The sequence below is a fragment of the Oxyura jamaicensis genome, chromosome 1 (genome assembly GCF_011077185.1).
Source record: "Oxyura jamaicensis isolate SHBP4307 breed ruddy duck chromosome 1, BPBGC_Ojam_1.0, whole genome shotgun sequence".
In the NCBI taxonomy this organism is placed as follows: domain Eukaryota; kingdom Metazoa; phylum Chordata; class Aves; order Anseriformes; family Anatidae; genus Oxyura; species Oxyura jamaicensis.
The window spans coordinates 182,271,991-182,289,678 of NC_048893.1; the positions used below are offsets into that span (position 1 = coordinate 182,271,991).

The following is a 17,688-nucleotide window of genomic DNA, read 5'->3' on the forward strand; positions in this document are numbered from 1 at the left end:
CCCCTACCTGCCTAGACAGACTAAAAAGGTCTCTAGAAATCAAGACACATCAAGATATAAGATTTTATTTTTTTCTTTCGCGCTGACATTTTAACCGGGCGGCGTTTCTCCCCTCAGAAACACCCGCTCTCGGTCCGGTGCTCTTCCACACAGGGCTCGAGGGGTGGTTTCCACACGCTGTTGAGGGAAGGGTTGATGAAAGAAGGGTTGTTGAGGGCAGGGGTTGTTGAAGGAAGGGTCGTTGAGGGCAGGGTTTCTCCGAGGGCCGCCCAGGGCTGCCCCCCGCCCGCTCCTCGCCGCGGAGCCGCGGCCGCCTCCCCTCAGGCGGCCCCGGGGCGGGAAGCGGCGGCGGCACCGGCCCTCAGAGGCACCACAGCGCCGGAGCCGCTGAGGGGAGCCCGAGCGGCCGGGCCCCGCTGCCCGCCCTCCAACAAAGTTGAGGGGAAGGGTTAAGGGACGGTGTGTCGCCCCCAACCCGTCCCGTCCCAGCCCCAGGGGCTCCGTCCCGTGCCCTCCTCCCTTCACCTCGCCATGGCGTCCCGGCCCCCGGTCACTCACCGCGGGTACGGGGCAGCGGGAGGAGGACGAAGACGTGGGCGCAAGCGGCGATGAGGAGCCAGCGCTCGCAGCCGGGCTGCCGAGGCATCGCGGCGGGGGAAGGAGAGGAGCGGGGGGCACGGCGCTGCCCGCCTCTGCCGAGCGGCCTCCGGCTGGTGGCGGTGCCGCCGCCTGCCCGCCCTCCTCCCCTCCCTCCCCCGCCAGGGCCCGGCAGGACCGGGCGCCAGCGCCGGGAGGAGGAGGAGGAGGACGAGGAGGAGGAGGAAGGGAGGGAGCGAGGGAGGCGACGTGGGGCCCCGGCGCCCTCTGGCGGGCGGCAGCGGCCGCTCCTCCTCGCCGGCTCCGGCCTCTCGCCGCCGGGGCCCGCAGGAGGCCCCGCGCCCCTCTGGTGCCTGCCTGGGGGGCGGCTCTGGCCGGAGGATACGGCTTAATTTTAAAACCGTTAATGATGAAATATACTCCCATTTATAGTTGTGGACTGTATGGTTACGGACTGTAAAGTTATGGACCATACCGTTACGGACTAAGTTTGCAATATTAGAACCCTAAATCATCACGATAAGCGCAGCTCTCCATAGCCAGTATCAAACATCAAGCTGCCATTACCAAAAACAACTAAGATGTCTTTAATTCTCAATGCTCAATTACAAACTCCACAGGAGGTCCTCCAACAAGGTTTCTACATTGTCCAATTTAAACATTATTTTTTTTCTTCATTTCTCATGAGGAAACTTAAATATTGTCAAATGATATCCATCACTCTTACAGGAACACAGTCCAACTTAGCAAGTGGCCTAGTACATCTCTAAATACCTCACAAAGCATTGCCCCAGAGTATGCTGAACCTCCAGGCAGCCACCTCATAACTGCCTGTGTAACCCCGTAGCCCTTGTGCTGCCATGAACAGGCTGCCAGCTTTGTACTGAACTTGAGCTGCAGTCTGAACTTCGTTGACCTGCCTGCACCTTTATTTCAGTTTGTTTAGCTGTGACAGCCTGTTCTCTCATCAACCAGGTGTCCAAGACTACATGTACAACTGTCTCTTTCTTGAGGTCAGTGAAGAAAGATAACAAATATGAAAGCTTGTTCACAAACCAAAAGAATGACCCCACATGTATTCTGGAGTGAGTATGAAGCAACCATCAACATGGACATCATATTCTTCCCAGTGAAAGACTCCTCAGGCTGACAACTTGCTGTGATGTCCCCAGCACCAGAATGAAACTGCCAACTTTAGACCCAGAGCAGCAGCAGAACGGTGAGCGTAAAACCAGGAAAAGGAGTAAAAACCAACCAGTGTACGTGCAGTATTAACTGCATTGTCATTTTCTCTCCTTCTGTAGCAAATAGATCTGCATTAATAATGATGAAATTCTTTACATTTTATTTAACGAAAAATTCTTGGTTTTACTTGCATGTAAGGTGTGTTTCCTCTGTGTCCTTAAACACCATTTAGAGCGTGACACCTGGCATCCCGAGGTAACAATTGCTTACACACTGGGTAATCATAGCCATGAATTCCATACAGATCTGTATGCACACATTTTCCCATCAAATACAGATTTCCAGCACAGACACTCCCCTTCTACCAACCCAATCACGCAGTACACCCTGATCTCACTGGACACATCTGGTTCAGCCTCCAGGAAAACCATAAACTTCCTATGTTTTTAATTCAGTAAGGCCAACAGCATAGTACCTGACCTAGACCTTTCATAAATACTCTGCAGCTTTTAGATCTACTGCCTTCTTTTCCTGACAGATCAAGCATTCAGTAGGGTACCTTAAGTATGCCAGAGAGGTGATTTTGAAGATGAATGGAAATCTTTTCATAGTGATAAATGTTCACTCTCATTGCAAGTTCAGGCAAGCACATCTATATCACTGTAACTTGGTAGCACACTTCACACTTCCCTGTAAAACTACCTCAATAGAAATATATTAGCCAGACTTCCTTAGGGAATTAGACTTGCTAAATCTATTTGCGTAGACCCATCTTATATTACTGGGGGTTGAAGAGAAAGGGAAAATTGAACACGAGTGAGCAACCACAGTTTGTTATTTCCCTTACAGAACAATCTCTTGTTGCTGACATTCTGATTCACTAAATAAGTTACTGGCCTCAAGAACAAATATTCTTACACAAAAGAAGTAGAAACTTTCATACTATGTTTCTCTAATTCCAATTCTTGAAATTCTGATTTAGAGAATTCTCTAAATTGTCTAATTCTAATTCTTTAAAAGTTGTGAATCCTTCTGCATATCATGTATATCTGCATTTGATTGTAGGTTTCAGACTCGTTTCCTGCCCTTTCTCCTACTTCCCTGTTCTCTGCTGGTTTCTGTAAGTATGAATGTCTCAAAGATTGTGCCCTCAGCAGTTGGGATAAACACGATACTTCTCACTTTCAAGATAGTTAAGAAACACCGATATTCAAATGTTTCCCTACTCAGAAATCAATAATAATAATAATAATAAAAAAAAAAAAAAAAAAAGAGAGAGAGAGATGTAGTAAATGTTTTGGTTTCTCTCAAGCATAACAGAAATTTCACTGTAACAACCTTACTCAAAATATGGAACTCTTACATGTATCATTATGTTCTCCAACTGTTAAGAAAAATACCGCTTAAATGTTTTATATTCAGGGCTGGGAAGGGGAAGAAATAAATCCTTTTCTTTGATTCTACTGTACATACAAACTCGGATTACGTTTGTCTGTTGTTCTAACTACCCCACTGGGAATTTCCATTTCAGGAGGGATGAAAATAAGGAACTTTCTGGTAAGGAATACAGAAGTTCAGAGCAACACTAAACTTCCTTTCCTGGTAATACTACATATATCATACATTAATAACTAATTCAAATGTAGCACTGATGCTGTTCCATGTTTTTGATTAATTAGGGGGACTACAAATCCCAAAGAAATACTGCAAAATATATATGCATAGAGTTATGCATATCAAATTTATTTTGTCCTTGTAGGATGTCTTTTCCAGATATTAAATACAAATTCAGAATTTCAGAGAATTTATTCTTCACAAATGACATTTTTAGAAGAAGACAAAGCAAGAAAAAAAAAAAAAAAAAAAAAAAAAAAAAGGCATGTTTTCCAGAACTAAAAGTAAATCAGGACCTTCTGGAAAAAGAGCAATTAAAAAAGTAAATGACTGTGTCTTCTGAAAACTTGCAATAGCATGTGTGTTACAGAAATCTTACATCCAATTTAGTCTATTTTAGTCAATAAAATTTAGTATTGTAGTGTAAACTGTGTGATTACAAGGCCTGTAGAATTTCTGAGGTTTTTTACTTACCAATCTGTGGAAGATTTGCTGCTTTACTTCAGCTTAACATTTTGATCCAAAAGACAGAGCAATATTTCACCAATTAAAAATTGTCCATGATTTGAATGGGGACAACTTTTCACCTATTACGTTGGTCAACAGGACCCCACACATGGTAAATTTAAGTCTTTACACCTTTTAATAGATTCAGTGTTACTATTTTCATCTTTTGCATATATTAAGTGGCTGCAAGAAGCTAGAGAATCCAGAGTCCCGATGGAGAAAGAAGCTTGTAGTAGTTATGGCAAGTGTTTATTATTATACAAAACATAAGGATAAACTTTCACAATATATACTTGTATTCCAACTGTGCCATTTGGGCTAATGTTTTATTCAGTTCTTCCTTTCCATAAACCAAAGAACAGGTAAAGTTTCTAGCCCAGAACAAAATGCTCAGATAGCCATGTCAGAAAAAGAGGCAACGCTGGGAGAAGTTCCAAGGTAGAAGATGACAACCTGGTCCGCTTATTTATTATGCATACTTGGGATGGAAGAAGGGGACATGACAATACAGGTATTTCAGCATCTTTGAATCACAAAGACTAAGCCATGGGTGAGAATCAGGAGTTCTGTCAATTCATGGAACATGACACAGATCCCCAGCATCTTGAGAAAGCCGCTTTAGGCATCAGTGCTTCCATCTCCTTTTTAGTCCCCACCTTGAAATTTCTGATTGGATCATTCTAGTAAGCATCACTGAACATCTTTTGCCTCTGGACTGCCAGATTCCAGATGTGGCTTACCTTCTGAAATGCATAATCTCAGAGAAACAAATGGTGATGCTTATTATTCAGGTGGTGTAAAGAATATAACCTCTAGCTGCAGTTTGTCAAGTTTAATGTTTCCTAAATTTGTGGTTTAAAATGTGCAATAGCAGTAAAACAACAGGTCTGTGTAGGAGAGATGCAACCTTGGAAATTGCAATACTTTGGAAGGTAAAGCTAGAAACTAAATTTCCTCCTTCTCCCCAGGCCCCCGAAGCCTTTATTCCCTCATTCCCACAGGATCATAGCTTAGTTGCAGAATCCGATCCTTTATTGTTCTTGCCATATTGTTTCAGCTCTTAAATTTCACTGACTGTATTTCAAAACATCCTCAGATGTGCAAAGTCACCATGTTGGCCTTAGTCATTCTGCACACCTAAATTTCTACCTCCTTCTTTGGCTTTGTTCTAAAACTACTACAGTATTTCAAATCTATCATATATATATATATATATATATATATATATAAAAAAAACTGTCAGTGTCCTGGGGAAAGTACATAAAGCACATTATCCCTAAGCTAGTGTTAACATTTTGTAACATTCAACAATGTACAATTAGCTTTTTTATTTATTTTCTACTTTTGGAAACTCAGTGTTGTCTCCAGTTTTATTGGATAAGATTACTTTTAAAAGTAAATAATTTGATTAGAAATGTATCTTTAAGTGATTTAATCCCATGTGATATTGATAGGATGATTCAGTTATAAATTATTTTAGTCCAAGATTTTTGAAAAACTCTTTCAGAATCAGTATCTGCAGACAAATAGCTAAAATTATGGGGGGAAAGCATTATTTTGATTTCTTGAGACTCTTGGGTGATGAGAAGAAGATGATACTTGCATCTGTCTTTGTATTGCACACAGTCAAGGAGAAACAAGGGTAATGCTTCTAGAGGCAAATGTAGAGGAATGAAGCTTTTCAGCCTTGATTATAAACCATGGGCATATTGCCGACTCTGTTGGTCAAATGAACAGCCTGCCTAAAAGAACTGTCAGACTTCATACTCTTTCCTGTTTTGTCTCCTGCTGCTTCCATCTGACACAAAATTGCCTCTACCAAGCATATCCGAGCTCTTTGTATTTTCCCTGCTGAAGTGCAGCTATTTGAAAATAGCAAACATTAGTCCTAAAGTACTTGATAGTCTCTTTTTATCAATGTATGAAAATACCACCTTTTCAATGGAGAGAGTCACAGTGTAGTTGAACAGCAAGGGCTCTAAGTGAGAGAAATGACATAGGAACCAAATGTTTCCATATATTACAAAGAGCTTAGTGGACATATTGACTATTTTCCCCTTCTTCTGTTCCTACAGGAAAATAAACAGTGATATAGAAAATTGCCTTCCCTTCTGCACCGTGTGCTAAGTCATAGTGGCAGGGAGAAAAACAAGGTGAACTGCTCAAGGAACACTGCAGTGGACAGGCAAATAGTGTTCTCAGATTTTGTCTCAGCAACTTTTCTGCTGTTTTGATGTGCTCTCTCAAGGGTTCCATCAGCTGCTGAGTTTACTGCCTCAACATTACAATTCTCACAAGTGGCTTCCACATGTTTTATACTTTTATTACATCTGCACTGTAAACTATGACAGTTCGGGGACCATGTCAGGAGTTGTTATGCCATCCCAACATGGCAGCAAAAAAATAATAATAAAAACAAAACCTCCCTAGGAGCAGGACAGACAAGTAGGCATTCAGAGATGTCCAAAGAGTGTGCAACATCCAAAGTAGATTTCAAACCAAGGAAAAATCCATCCTGCAAGATGGTGATACCAAAGACTTTGAAGTATGTCTGTCTTACAACTTTTAATGCCAATAATGCCAAGAAAATTCATCAGAACACTGTAAGCAATGGCTGGAATATAAGAGCTAGATTCTTTAGCTGAAGTTGCTCTCCTGTGATCCAGCTTGGGTGTGCACAATAACCACGTCCCAGAATGACTAAGGTTGGAAAATCGTCACTAGCTGGTAAGTCTCCACATTTTATTTCAATATAACTAAATTAGGCATAGTTTTCTCATTTAGAGAAAACTTAGCTTTTAGTGTTTCATAGCTTCGTAGCTACATCGTTTCATCTTATCTTAATGACACTTGAGAGAAATCTCACCTCTAGTTGAGTAGCTAATGCCAATGCTTTATCTATAGGACCAGGCTTCAAACCAGGACACATGGATACTGTCACAGCATCCCAGCACATAGGGTTTTAAAAATGTTAGTGAGTTGCACAGACTAACAGAGGACTAGCATGTATAAGAGCCCTCTTTTCACAGAATCGTGATCATTATAAGCCAGGAACGCTTTCTGGTGTAGAGCAAGATAACAAGAGGGAGTCCACACATAGATCCCCCAAAAAAACCTTTGACAATGACATCAAAGTGCTAGGCTGTGTCCTGATACCTGAAGCTGCTTAACACAGAGTGATAAACCACAGCAGCTGCCTTCACACTGACAAGGCTGGTCTATACAGGCAGCTGCTGGCCTTATTTAATCACTGTCCCAAACAGCTCCTGAGGGGTTGCACCTTCAGCATGCTTGCAGATGACTCCAGGCTGGGGAAACAGTCAAAATCCTGGAGGGAAAGGCAGCCACTCAAAAGGCCTCAGAGGGGAAGCTAGAGATTTTTCTCAAAAAAGCGCACAAGAAGAGTAAGTGGTCACAGGTTGCAGTGAGGGAAATTCTAAGGGGATGTAATGAAAAAAGTCACAGTGAGACAGGTTTGCCCAAAGAGGTTGAGAAGTCTCCATTCTTGGAGACATTCAGAACTTACTGGACAAGAGCCTGAGCAATCTTGTCTAGGTTCAGAGGTAGCCCTGCTTTGAGTGTGAGGTGGGACCAGATGACCTCCTGAGGTCCTTCTCAACCTAAATTATTATTTCACGATAGAAGGGAGAAGAACAGAAAATGACATGACACCTTTAAGGCACATACCTACAGACATAATCAATCTATAATTTGGGGATTGTAAACCATCTCATAGCACAGAAGTTGGTATTTTCTGCCTGAGGCCCCCACTTTGGCAAAACAGTGGTTTAAAATGATTATTTGGCAGAAGCGTCACTCATTATTAAAGGTAAAGTGGTTCAACTCTGAGCTTGCCAGCCATTCTTGCCCATGAGTAGTCACCTAATGACTATCCCTTGACATGAACAAAATCATCCTCTTTGCTATGAAAATGGTTTTAATTATGCCTGCATCTTGATCTTCTTTGCTTAAAGGTGGGCATCTGTATCACCCTGCTGAGTGGGGTTACAGGGGAAACAAGGGCTGAGAGAGTTAATCAGGTGAGGACCTTATTGAGCAAAACTGACAGTGGCAACCAGAGCACTCCTCGTTCCAGAAATTTTCAGTTATGAAATGGGCCTGAGGAGCCACTACAGTCTGGTGTCACTTCAGAGCAACTGCACTTACCAATACTGCCTGTATTAGCCTCAAAGCTGTTTTAGATGATGTCTGCCAGCAACTGCTCCCTTAGGACTACTTCATTCTGCTTTTGATACAGAAATTCAGATGGAATTGAATGACAAAAAAACACAGAATGTCAGTGTGGTACAGAGCCACATACATACAACAGCATCAAATGAACATGATGCATGAAAAAAAAAAAAAAGTCAAAGATGTTTAGGACATTGATGTCAAAGCCATAATGAAAAAAATCACAGAAGCAAAATATACAGTTCTAAATCAAACATGCTGTTAAGACTCTTTGGAAAAAAAAAAAAAAGTATTGTGTACATGCCCAGTCCAGCATGTCCAGTAACACGCAGTAACAACAGTAACAAAACTATATGTAACTCTACCAAAACACCACTAACCCTGAGAAAATGCCTAAGAGATGCACAGTAAGCCCCAATAACTGGAGCCTTGTGTAAACAGTGTGGAAAACAACTGAAGTGTTGAATTTTACATAAAAGCTGTACAGACTTGGTGTGCTGGGTCTGGCCAGGATGGAGTTAACTTCCTTCACAGCCGCCCTGAGGCTGCTGTCCTTCCACCCCATCCCTTCCATTGAGCAAGAAGCTGGGAGGGGACACAGCTGGAAACACAGACCTGAACTGGCCAAAGGGATACTTCACACCATGTAACCCCATGCTCAGCAAGAAAAACTGGGTTAGAGGAAGAAGGGGGAGTTGAACTCCAGTACGGCTGTTGCTTGGAGACTGGCTAACATTGCACTGCTTGGAAGAGGTGATGACTTACTGCCTTTGCATCACTTCATGTTTTTTCTTCCTTCCCCTCCTTATTAAACTGTCTTTTTCTCAACCCACAAGTTTTCTTGCATTTGCTCTTCCTTTCTCCCCTGTTCTGCTGGACAAAGGTGAGAGCAAGTGAGCAGCTGTGTGGGTGTTTACCTGCTGGCCAGGGTCAACCTCCAACACTCAGCAATGATGTTCCCTAAATCAGTAACAGTTTTGTCTTTTCATCACTGTTATTTGGCAGAGAATGTACTTGGAAGGACCTTGATCTGATAAGTAGGCTTGAAAGACAAATTATTGTTTCCAACAGATTCTACTACAGAATGTACAATATTAAAATTATGTGGTGGGGAGGGATGGGACAGGACTTATGAATTAGATGACCTCTTGAGGTTTATTCTGTGTGCTTACAGCTACAGGACACATGCTGCCTGTCAAAGCATGGAGACACCACAAATCAAAACCATTTTCCAGTTATGCAAGACTCCCATGCCCTGGCTGACACCGAGCACCAAATTCTGGGATCCAAATGAACCCCTATGAGAGGAAAAATACAATCCAGGACATCACTTCTTCAGCCACTGTCCATAGTCCTCTCCTGCCCCTTTCCCAGTTCTAGTCAGAAGGCACAATGAATTGGGTCTAAACCATTTTGACAGTTTGAAACACCCATCAACAGAAGCTGCTATGCAAAAATAAGCCAGTGATCTACCTCAGTATTTGCCTCTACTCATGTTTAGAATAAGTATTTATTTATCTTTCCCTCTGATGTCAGACTTAAATCTTACCTGTTTCAGTTTTAGGACTTTACTTCTTGTTTTATCCTTTATGGGCCTAGGGAAAAAAAATAAATAAATCCTTACATAGTTTTTCAGTAACAGGACCAGAATTCAGAAATAGTATCAAGCTTCTTCTCCATTTCTTTTTCCACTGAAGAATAGAGGAGTGGGATTCTTCTTATGTTGAGCCACTGATCCTCACTGGTTCTCTCACTGTGTATTTAAAGCTTCTGTCCAATTTTCAGGTCTGAAACTGGATTGTCTGTTACTCCAAGCTTACTTGTGAGCCTTTAAATATTTGAAGAAGGAAAGATCTTGAACTTGCAAAACTGCACTGCAATCAGTTTTGGAGCAGTATAAACAGGTATAGCTGGTCAGATAATGCATTACAAATGGAAAATCCAGTAAATTTATTTTAATAATCTGTTTGTGAGTTTTGTATTTGTGTCAGATTCTACCGAACACATTCCTTACAAGGCTTGAACTAACACTGCAGACTTCTACAGGTTCATAAACAGTTTGGAGCAGGTACTACGGATGTTTGATTTGTTATTGTTTCTGATATCTCATTTGATGGCAACATTTTCAAAAAATAAGCAATCTTTTTATGCTGATTCCTATTTAACCCAAAATTTAGGATCAACAGCCAACAATCATTCAGTTAGCCTTTATCCAAAACCTGTTGTTTTGCTTCAAAGACAGCCAAAACTAAAGATTAATCCAAATACTGTATTCCTTTTTACATGTCTGTCCCGCAGTAGTGAGCACTGTATAACTGGTCAGTCCGTTTTCAAAATGAAGCCTCTGTCAGTTGACTTAATGTAATGGTAAAATGTTTTTAGTTATCTGCTATTTGAATATTTTGTTCCTGTACATTTAATTAACCTCGGGAAAAACAAACAAACAAACAAACAAAAACGCAAACATATATATATATAAAAATACACACACAAACCAGTAGCTAAAAGAACATATTTGTCATGTGCTTTATACCACTAATAGATTAAATTTGAAAGTGGCATACATCTAAGTGTCTCCTGATCTAAAACAAACTTCGTACCTGCCAGTGAGAAGATTAAGATCCAATTAAAAAGACCTAAATACATTGCAAAAGTAAGCTGCTTAGAGGAGATGTGGCATTTGCAGAAGCATATAACAATATCCGGTATGTCAGCTCTGTCACCAATACAAAGCAGCTTTTAATTCAGAGATCATTTTAAACAGAAGGAGATGAGAATAAACCACACAAGAGCAATTACTGCACAGCTCCACTGCAGGTTGGCTGGGGCACACACGCACGAAAGCAGATGGGATGAAAAGCACATCTTTCTGTTTTCAGCAAAAAGCTTCACAGATGATCTGTAGATCAGGACTTGAAACAAGAGTTCCTTAAATTAAGCAACATCAGTTCTTAGTCAGAAATCCTTTACCATTTAGAGCAAGATGATTACTTAAAAACAAGCTAAAAAGAAAAAAAAATAGGCAGTTATTAGTTCTGCTTTTTGACTTGCCTTATATAGTTAAGCTAGAAGAAAAAAAGAAGCTGAGCCAACACAGTACAATTTAAGATCGAAGGTTTACGTGAGGCTATAGTGCCCCCCAATGTCCACATCTTATAGATAAGCTTGTTTTTCTTCACTGAGCAAACAAGGAAAACAAAACAAAACAAAACAAAAAGCAACAACTATTAAATGCTTATTAATAATCATTCCTATATGCCAAAGCTTGGCTTAGAAATAAGATTAAAGAGTGTAGTAAGTTTCAAAACGTAAATATTTCTTTTGCTTTGGCTTGAATTCCCTGTAAAATGGATATTAGCACCGGTAAATTCAGAAAAGCTGTCAAAGTTCCTGACTTCCTCGTTATTTTAGTTTCCCAAACTTTTGGGCCCATCTGTTTAGAGTCTCTCATAGGGCTTAGTCTTCAGCATGTTCCAAATAGTGCTGTGACACCATGAAAATCAAATCTCTTGCATGACAATCCAGCTGTATCCATTGAGCCTTGAATCTAGCCCATGTTCAAAGGTCAATTTTTTTTTTTTTTTTATTTTTTTTTAGGAAGAAAGTCTACCAGGAGATCATTAATGACAGTCATTAATGATAAATGTGTACATCTCATTTTTATTTGGAATTTTGCTCTCATCCTTATAAGAGAGGAACATTTGATGACTATGTCTAAAATTAAAAAATAAAAAAAAAAATCCTCCGGTAAAAACACTTCTGTGGTGCAAGTGAATTGAAGTCTCCATATCTAAGTAATGGATTACTTATACCACTTTACAGAGTATGCTATTCATACTGCACACAATAAATCATACTTATATTTACACAAGTGTCCAGATCACATGAAGTAGTCTTGTGCTAAGAGTTGTATCTCTGTAGTGGAATGTTCTGCTGAAGTTCTTCTGATAGTACTTCCTTCGCGCTTACTAGTCTTTTCTACAGCTAAGGATTTATGTTACTTTATTTTCACCACAAACCTTATGTCCACCTAAAAAATTAACAAGCTCCCCTCATAATCCCTCAATATCCAGAATACACTTGATGTTTCTTAGTTAAGCATATCCCATTTTTTTCTTTTAAAGAATCATTTTTATAAGCCTTGGCTGTACCACCCTTCAGACATTTCTGATGGAGAAGAAAGCAATCAGACCTTTTAGAGTACTTGCTTGGCATGTTGATTTTTAACTTTCAATATCTGATATTGTATTCAATGTTTGTTTGTAGCTTTCATACGAAGACAATGTGAAGTTTTAAATTCTCAAAATATATTTTATTAAGTTTTCTGTGACAGCATGCTTAAGATGGTCGTGTATTTATAATAGCTGATTTACTCTAAGTATAGCCATGCACATGCTATAAATGCTAAAAGAAAACCCCCTTGCAGTACTCCATTTGTTTGTGGCAATTGTTTACTTCGTGACAATGCAAGCAGGCAAATAACAAACCTAGCAGCCTATTCTTAGAAAACAATATATTAAAATGTTGGACTTCTTGTAAGCACAGACACACACCATACTACGCGTAGACACTTTAAAAGATTATTACAAAAAGATTAACTACAGATGTAATAAAGGCTGGCTCTTTCAAAGCATGCTTTCAGTAAAGTGCAATGTAGCTATTTATCTACCTTTTCATACTGTTCAGGCCTAAGTGCTTAGTCAGTATAAGTTCCACAAGCTGTTGAAAAAGAAAAATTAATTTCTTAGTACACAGGATACTGATATTTGAGCGTTGTTGGGCTTTTTTTAGTTCACATAAAAATCAAAGTTTGGATGGTCTTTGAAGTGCTTGGGATATTTTCTAATGAAAAAAAAAAAAAAAAGTTTGGATTGCTGTCAGAAATTCATAGCAAGTACATGTCATATTAATATTGCAAGTGTTATTTTTAAAACATTCTACCGATGTTGAAAGCACAAGAAGTCTGCATAATCCCTGCACATCTCATTAGCACTGAGTCATACGAAGGATACATAATGATTTGGCAGCATATTGCCAGATGGTTTGCTATCAGATCAAGGAGTAATAACTCAGCTTCTTTTTCTCCATTACACTCCCCACTCCCCCCAGTTTTCATTTATATCCATTTTCATTTTCTCTATTTAAAAATAAGTTTCAGTTTCTTTGATTTGATATACACAAACCAGTCAAAAGCACATTTTTTTAATCCACACTGCCTCTTTGCAATCTTTTTACATTTACAAATGTATTTATTTTATTAATTGCACTTAGGCACCAGACAGTTTATGCAATCAAATTCTGTATTTGTTTAAAAACTGTTCAACCCTTCTCTTCTTCCAGTTAGTGATGTGCAGCTGGTCACCTACATGAAATTTGTTTTGCTCCTTAATCAGATTGTCTTTTCTCTTGCTCAAAACACTTCTTGTGTCCAAGCAACAGGAAAAAAAAAAAAAAAAAAAAAAAAAGTTATGAGGGAATTGCAAACAGATAATCACTCATGTTAAAGTATTTCAGATTCATGAATACTTAAGGCTTAGTATTATTTAGTTCTCCTGAACACCTTGTAACATTAATTTTGTAATTTAAGTCATTCATGGTACACTTACCATACTGTAGGAAGTTTATTAAGTACAAAGTAAATAGTTTTAGTGTGGCTTTTCTTCATATTTTCCAGTGGGACAATCCAGCTGATTAGGTGAAAGCATTAAAACATCTGGAAAGGTAAGTGATTAAGACTGCAATGTATACAATAACCTCAGCACTATAATCTTTAACTGAACTTCTCCAGCATTGCATTATGTATTTCAGTGTTTGTTTTGAAATCCAAAGAATGCTTAACCAACATGAGACAGTAATGGTAGTTTCCAAGCAGTCAAAGCAAACATTTACAATACTTAATTTCTGAGTAATTCATGCTAACCTCAAAAGCAACACCTGCTCCATTTTAATTCATGTTTTATAAGCACACTGCTTAGATCTGTTATTCAGTGTGAAAATTGAGTGTGGAAAAAAAGAAAAGAGATCACAGAAAAAAAGGACACCCTTGTACTCAGATTAAAAAGGATTCTTGTGTTAAGAATCTTATTCAGAGTGTCAGGAAGATAAAGCATCACGCCCTTGCTTACAATGGGATTTAGATCCATGCTGTGTTGGGTGCTAAAGTATTCTGATGCATGGACAGAGCCATGAAGAGTCACGTTAGAGTTTGCAAACTGCTGAGATTTACCAAGAGGCATGCAAAATCTATGAAGTGAAGAATGCTTACCTTACACCCAAGAGCCTGCACTATTTTTTTATTTTTTACAGTGGATTTTCCCCACACTAGGGATGCTCTTAACAAGGCAGCTCAGATGTCAGCCTTGGGAAAGTAGTGCCCACTGGTTGCTGTGCTTTAAACTGCTTACACTACCACCTTGGCACATATCCCCTTCATTCTTCCTTTCCTTCTCCAGGTTAAGTATGTGGATCAAAGTGTTAACAAGGATAATGCAGTAAACCCTTATCCTTAAAGCTTTCTATACAGAAAAGACAAAAGGCCAAATGAAAGCACTTAGTTATTTACAAGCATAATGTGACTTATTGCTTCGTATAGTTGAACAAACGTTTGGCATTTCATATTATATGTGGATGTAGAAATGTATATGCCTGCAAATCCCCATGGCATTTTACTTACTGCTGTCATCTGTTTCACTCAAGCTGCGAAGTGTTTATGTATATGAAAATAAATATCATACAGTGTTAACACAGTGACATGAAAATCAGTGTAAAAAAAAAAAATAACCGTAGTGCAGCACTGTATAGCAAGGAACTACTGGAGCTATGCTGTGAACTTATGCATAGTTCTGGAGAACCATGACTTGATAGGAACATCAGTCTGTCCTTGGGATAAGCAGTTATCTTTAATACCCTTTACCCTTTGAAACTTAGCTTCCTATCCAAGACCAAAAGAACCCTAATCTCCTCAGATTTGCATTAAAGGCCTTCTCAAATGAGGAGAGACAGAAATGATGTGGAACCTCAGACTGACCAGCACATCCATCGGTACTATCATAGGAGCCAACTGCTTACAGTTATGGAATGCCAGCTGCAGTAAGGCTGGGACAGGCAGCCTCCAGATAGATCAGAATGATACAGCATGGGCTGGAATGCAAGCTCAGTCCACAAATGGAAAGTGAGTCCACACATGAAACCCCCAAATAAATGATAGAGGTCTATTTACTTTTAATGCAATGTATAATTGTTGCCTGCCTGTGCTGGGGTGGGCCTTCTTGTTTTCTGTTTTAAATAAAACATGAAGATTATGTACAGGAGGTCTGCTGGAACAGTAGAGGCAGCATTCTTTGTCCATCTCAATATCTGGGCCCCTGAAACTCAGCAGAAATCCTCAGAACCCAGTAGATTCCTGTGTTATGTTCTGTGATACTTTGGCCTTCCATCGGGTCATAAGCTAGTCTTCTATAGTTCATGTTTTACAATGGTAATATTCACTGTGTATACACTAACGTCATTCTAACTCTACCCCACAAGACAGTTTACAAACATTAGGTTTGGTGTTAAGAGATGAGATCACCCTTGTCCCAGTTTCAAATTCAGTTTCTCAACACACATTAATGCCTCTAGTTCTGGTAGAGGCCACAACATAGAACATCCAGTACCAAATAAAATTAATTCCTTAAAGGCCTGATCAACTACTATTTTAAAGCATTGCTTGGGCTGATGAAGACCAGATTGCTCTTTTTTCCAAGTCAGAGCGTGTACATAATTAAAGAAGCCTTTAACCGTCACAGACAGCAGGAGCACCTACATAGCTCCACATGCTGACGAACAAAGGAAAATTCACAATATATACCATGGTCACTGAACCATCTCCTTATTTACCACAAGCTAAGCACCAAGTAGATGAGTGTTGTTCAGTCTACCCAAACATTCTAACTGTGCAAGCCCCCTTTAAAAAGTTGAAAAACACTGGTCAAACATTATATATCCTGATAATGAGCTGCAGTGGGACAAATGAAGGGAAGGGCATCACATCAGTTATTCTCTAAACTCACAAGCATTGCAACAAAAGTAATCCCCAGAGGAAGTTAGTTACAGTGTTCTCCTTCAACCCAGGACACTTAAGCTGTCCTTATGTGACCTATAGTATCTCTAGTTCAGAAGCGAGAGACACACAATATCCACATCATCGGAAGAATGTTTCAGGACTTTTGAGGTTGGTTTTTGTTGTTTGTTTGTTTGTTTATTTGTTTATTTGTTTATTTGTTTTTCCTCAGATTTTATAAAAGGTGTATTACCTTGTCTCTAAAACCTTTGCTAACTCACAGTTGTAATGATTCCAGCGCTGCTGGCTATATATACAGTGTCACAGACTAGCCAGACAGACACAAGTCTCACCATCATGTCTAACCAGTGTGTCATCCTTAGCAAATCGATGTCGTATCATTTCTTGATAGCTCTTTGATCTGGTATTTGTTGGCTTCCGCCAGCAATGAAAACCACAGGGTTGTTATTCATGACACAACAGTCAAATGACTTCTTCAACAGAGCTCTCTCCTGGCAGTACATGTGCTGCATTCATCACCACAGCTCTGCAGGCTACGGAGTGCAGACCCTACAGGGCAGCTTGGGCTGCTGCCCACTCACATTGACCCTCACCACTGCCTTGGTTGCCCAGGCCCATCCTTAGGGAGCATCCTGAGCAGGCACCTTACACTAGTGCTTCCCTCCCCTCCACACCAGTCCGTAGCGGCGATTCGCCTCACAGACAGCAAGTCACTGTCAGTACGGGCTTCAGCTCCAGGCCAAGAAAAACTCTGCTCCTCTGCTGGGATCCCAGGACCGTGAAGCTGCAGCCTAGCGACTACACGGCACAACACCGTACTAAACCATCAGATAGATGGTGCCAGCAGAGTGACTTCCAAATTCAGTGTTTGAGCTTAACATTTTTCTCCCTTTAGAGACCAGCTGCAAATCTGGGCAAACAGTCAAGTTTTCCCTATTTCTATTCAGGGATAAACAATTTACAGCAAAGGATGAAAAAGCAAGAGGAATGTTTGGTATCTACTTTTATCATCTATGGTGACACTTAAAGTAGCAGTTACACTATGTTTATCACATACACAACAGGATTTTCTAAAGAACCACGGAAAATACGAGGCATGCAGCTTCTTGTTAGATAGGGCTAGGGGTGACGTACAGATGAGCTGGTAATAAAGAGACTGGGTTTTCACCTTCATGCTCTATAGAAGTACGATCCAGGATTCAAGGCTAGTACTGATTCAAGGAATTAATGCATTTATAAAGAAGACGGAAGTGTTTTGAGCATCTCTGCATCACCCAAGAAAAATTGGGATATTTAAGCACCTTAAATAATTTGTAGAAATCGATCTCCTCGTTGAAAATTGGAAGTGCAGTATTAGGAACATTCACTGTGTCAAGCAGGGATGGAAAACCTCATCAACAGGCACACAGGCCGTAATGTTTGGGTATTTAAGTTATAAATTACATCCTCAGTTACAGTCACAGAACAGCCTCAGTGGATTTTCAGCTATCTGCCTCTTCTAAAATAAGCAAGCATTATTTTAGGGCGCCGAT

At 40.0% G+C, this 17,688-nt stretch overlaps 1 protein-coding gene across 1 annotated transcript in view; it reads right to left on the reverse strand.

Moving 5' to 3' along the window:
* The window catches only part of B3GLCT (beta 3-glucosyltransferase), a 59,408-nt gene extending 58,608 nt beyond the window's left edge, over positions 1-800 (reverse strand). Inside the window, exon 1 of the mRNA XM_035324940.1 lies at positions 559-800. Within this exon, the coding sequence (XP_035180831.1) occupies positions 559-646 (88 nt within the window). The 5' untranslated portion in view covers positions 647-800. The remainder of the gene's footprint in view (positions 1-558) is intronic.
* Between the last annotated feature and the right edge of the window lie 16,888 nt (positions 801-17,688).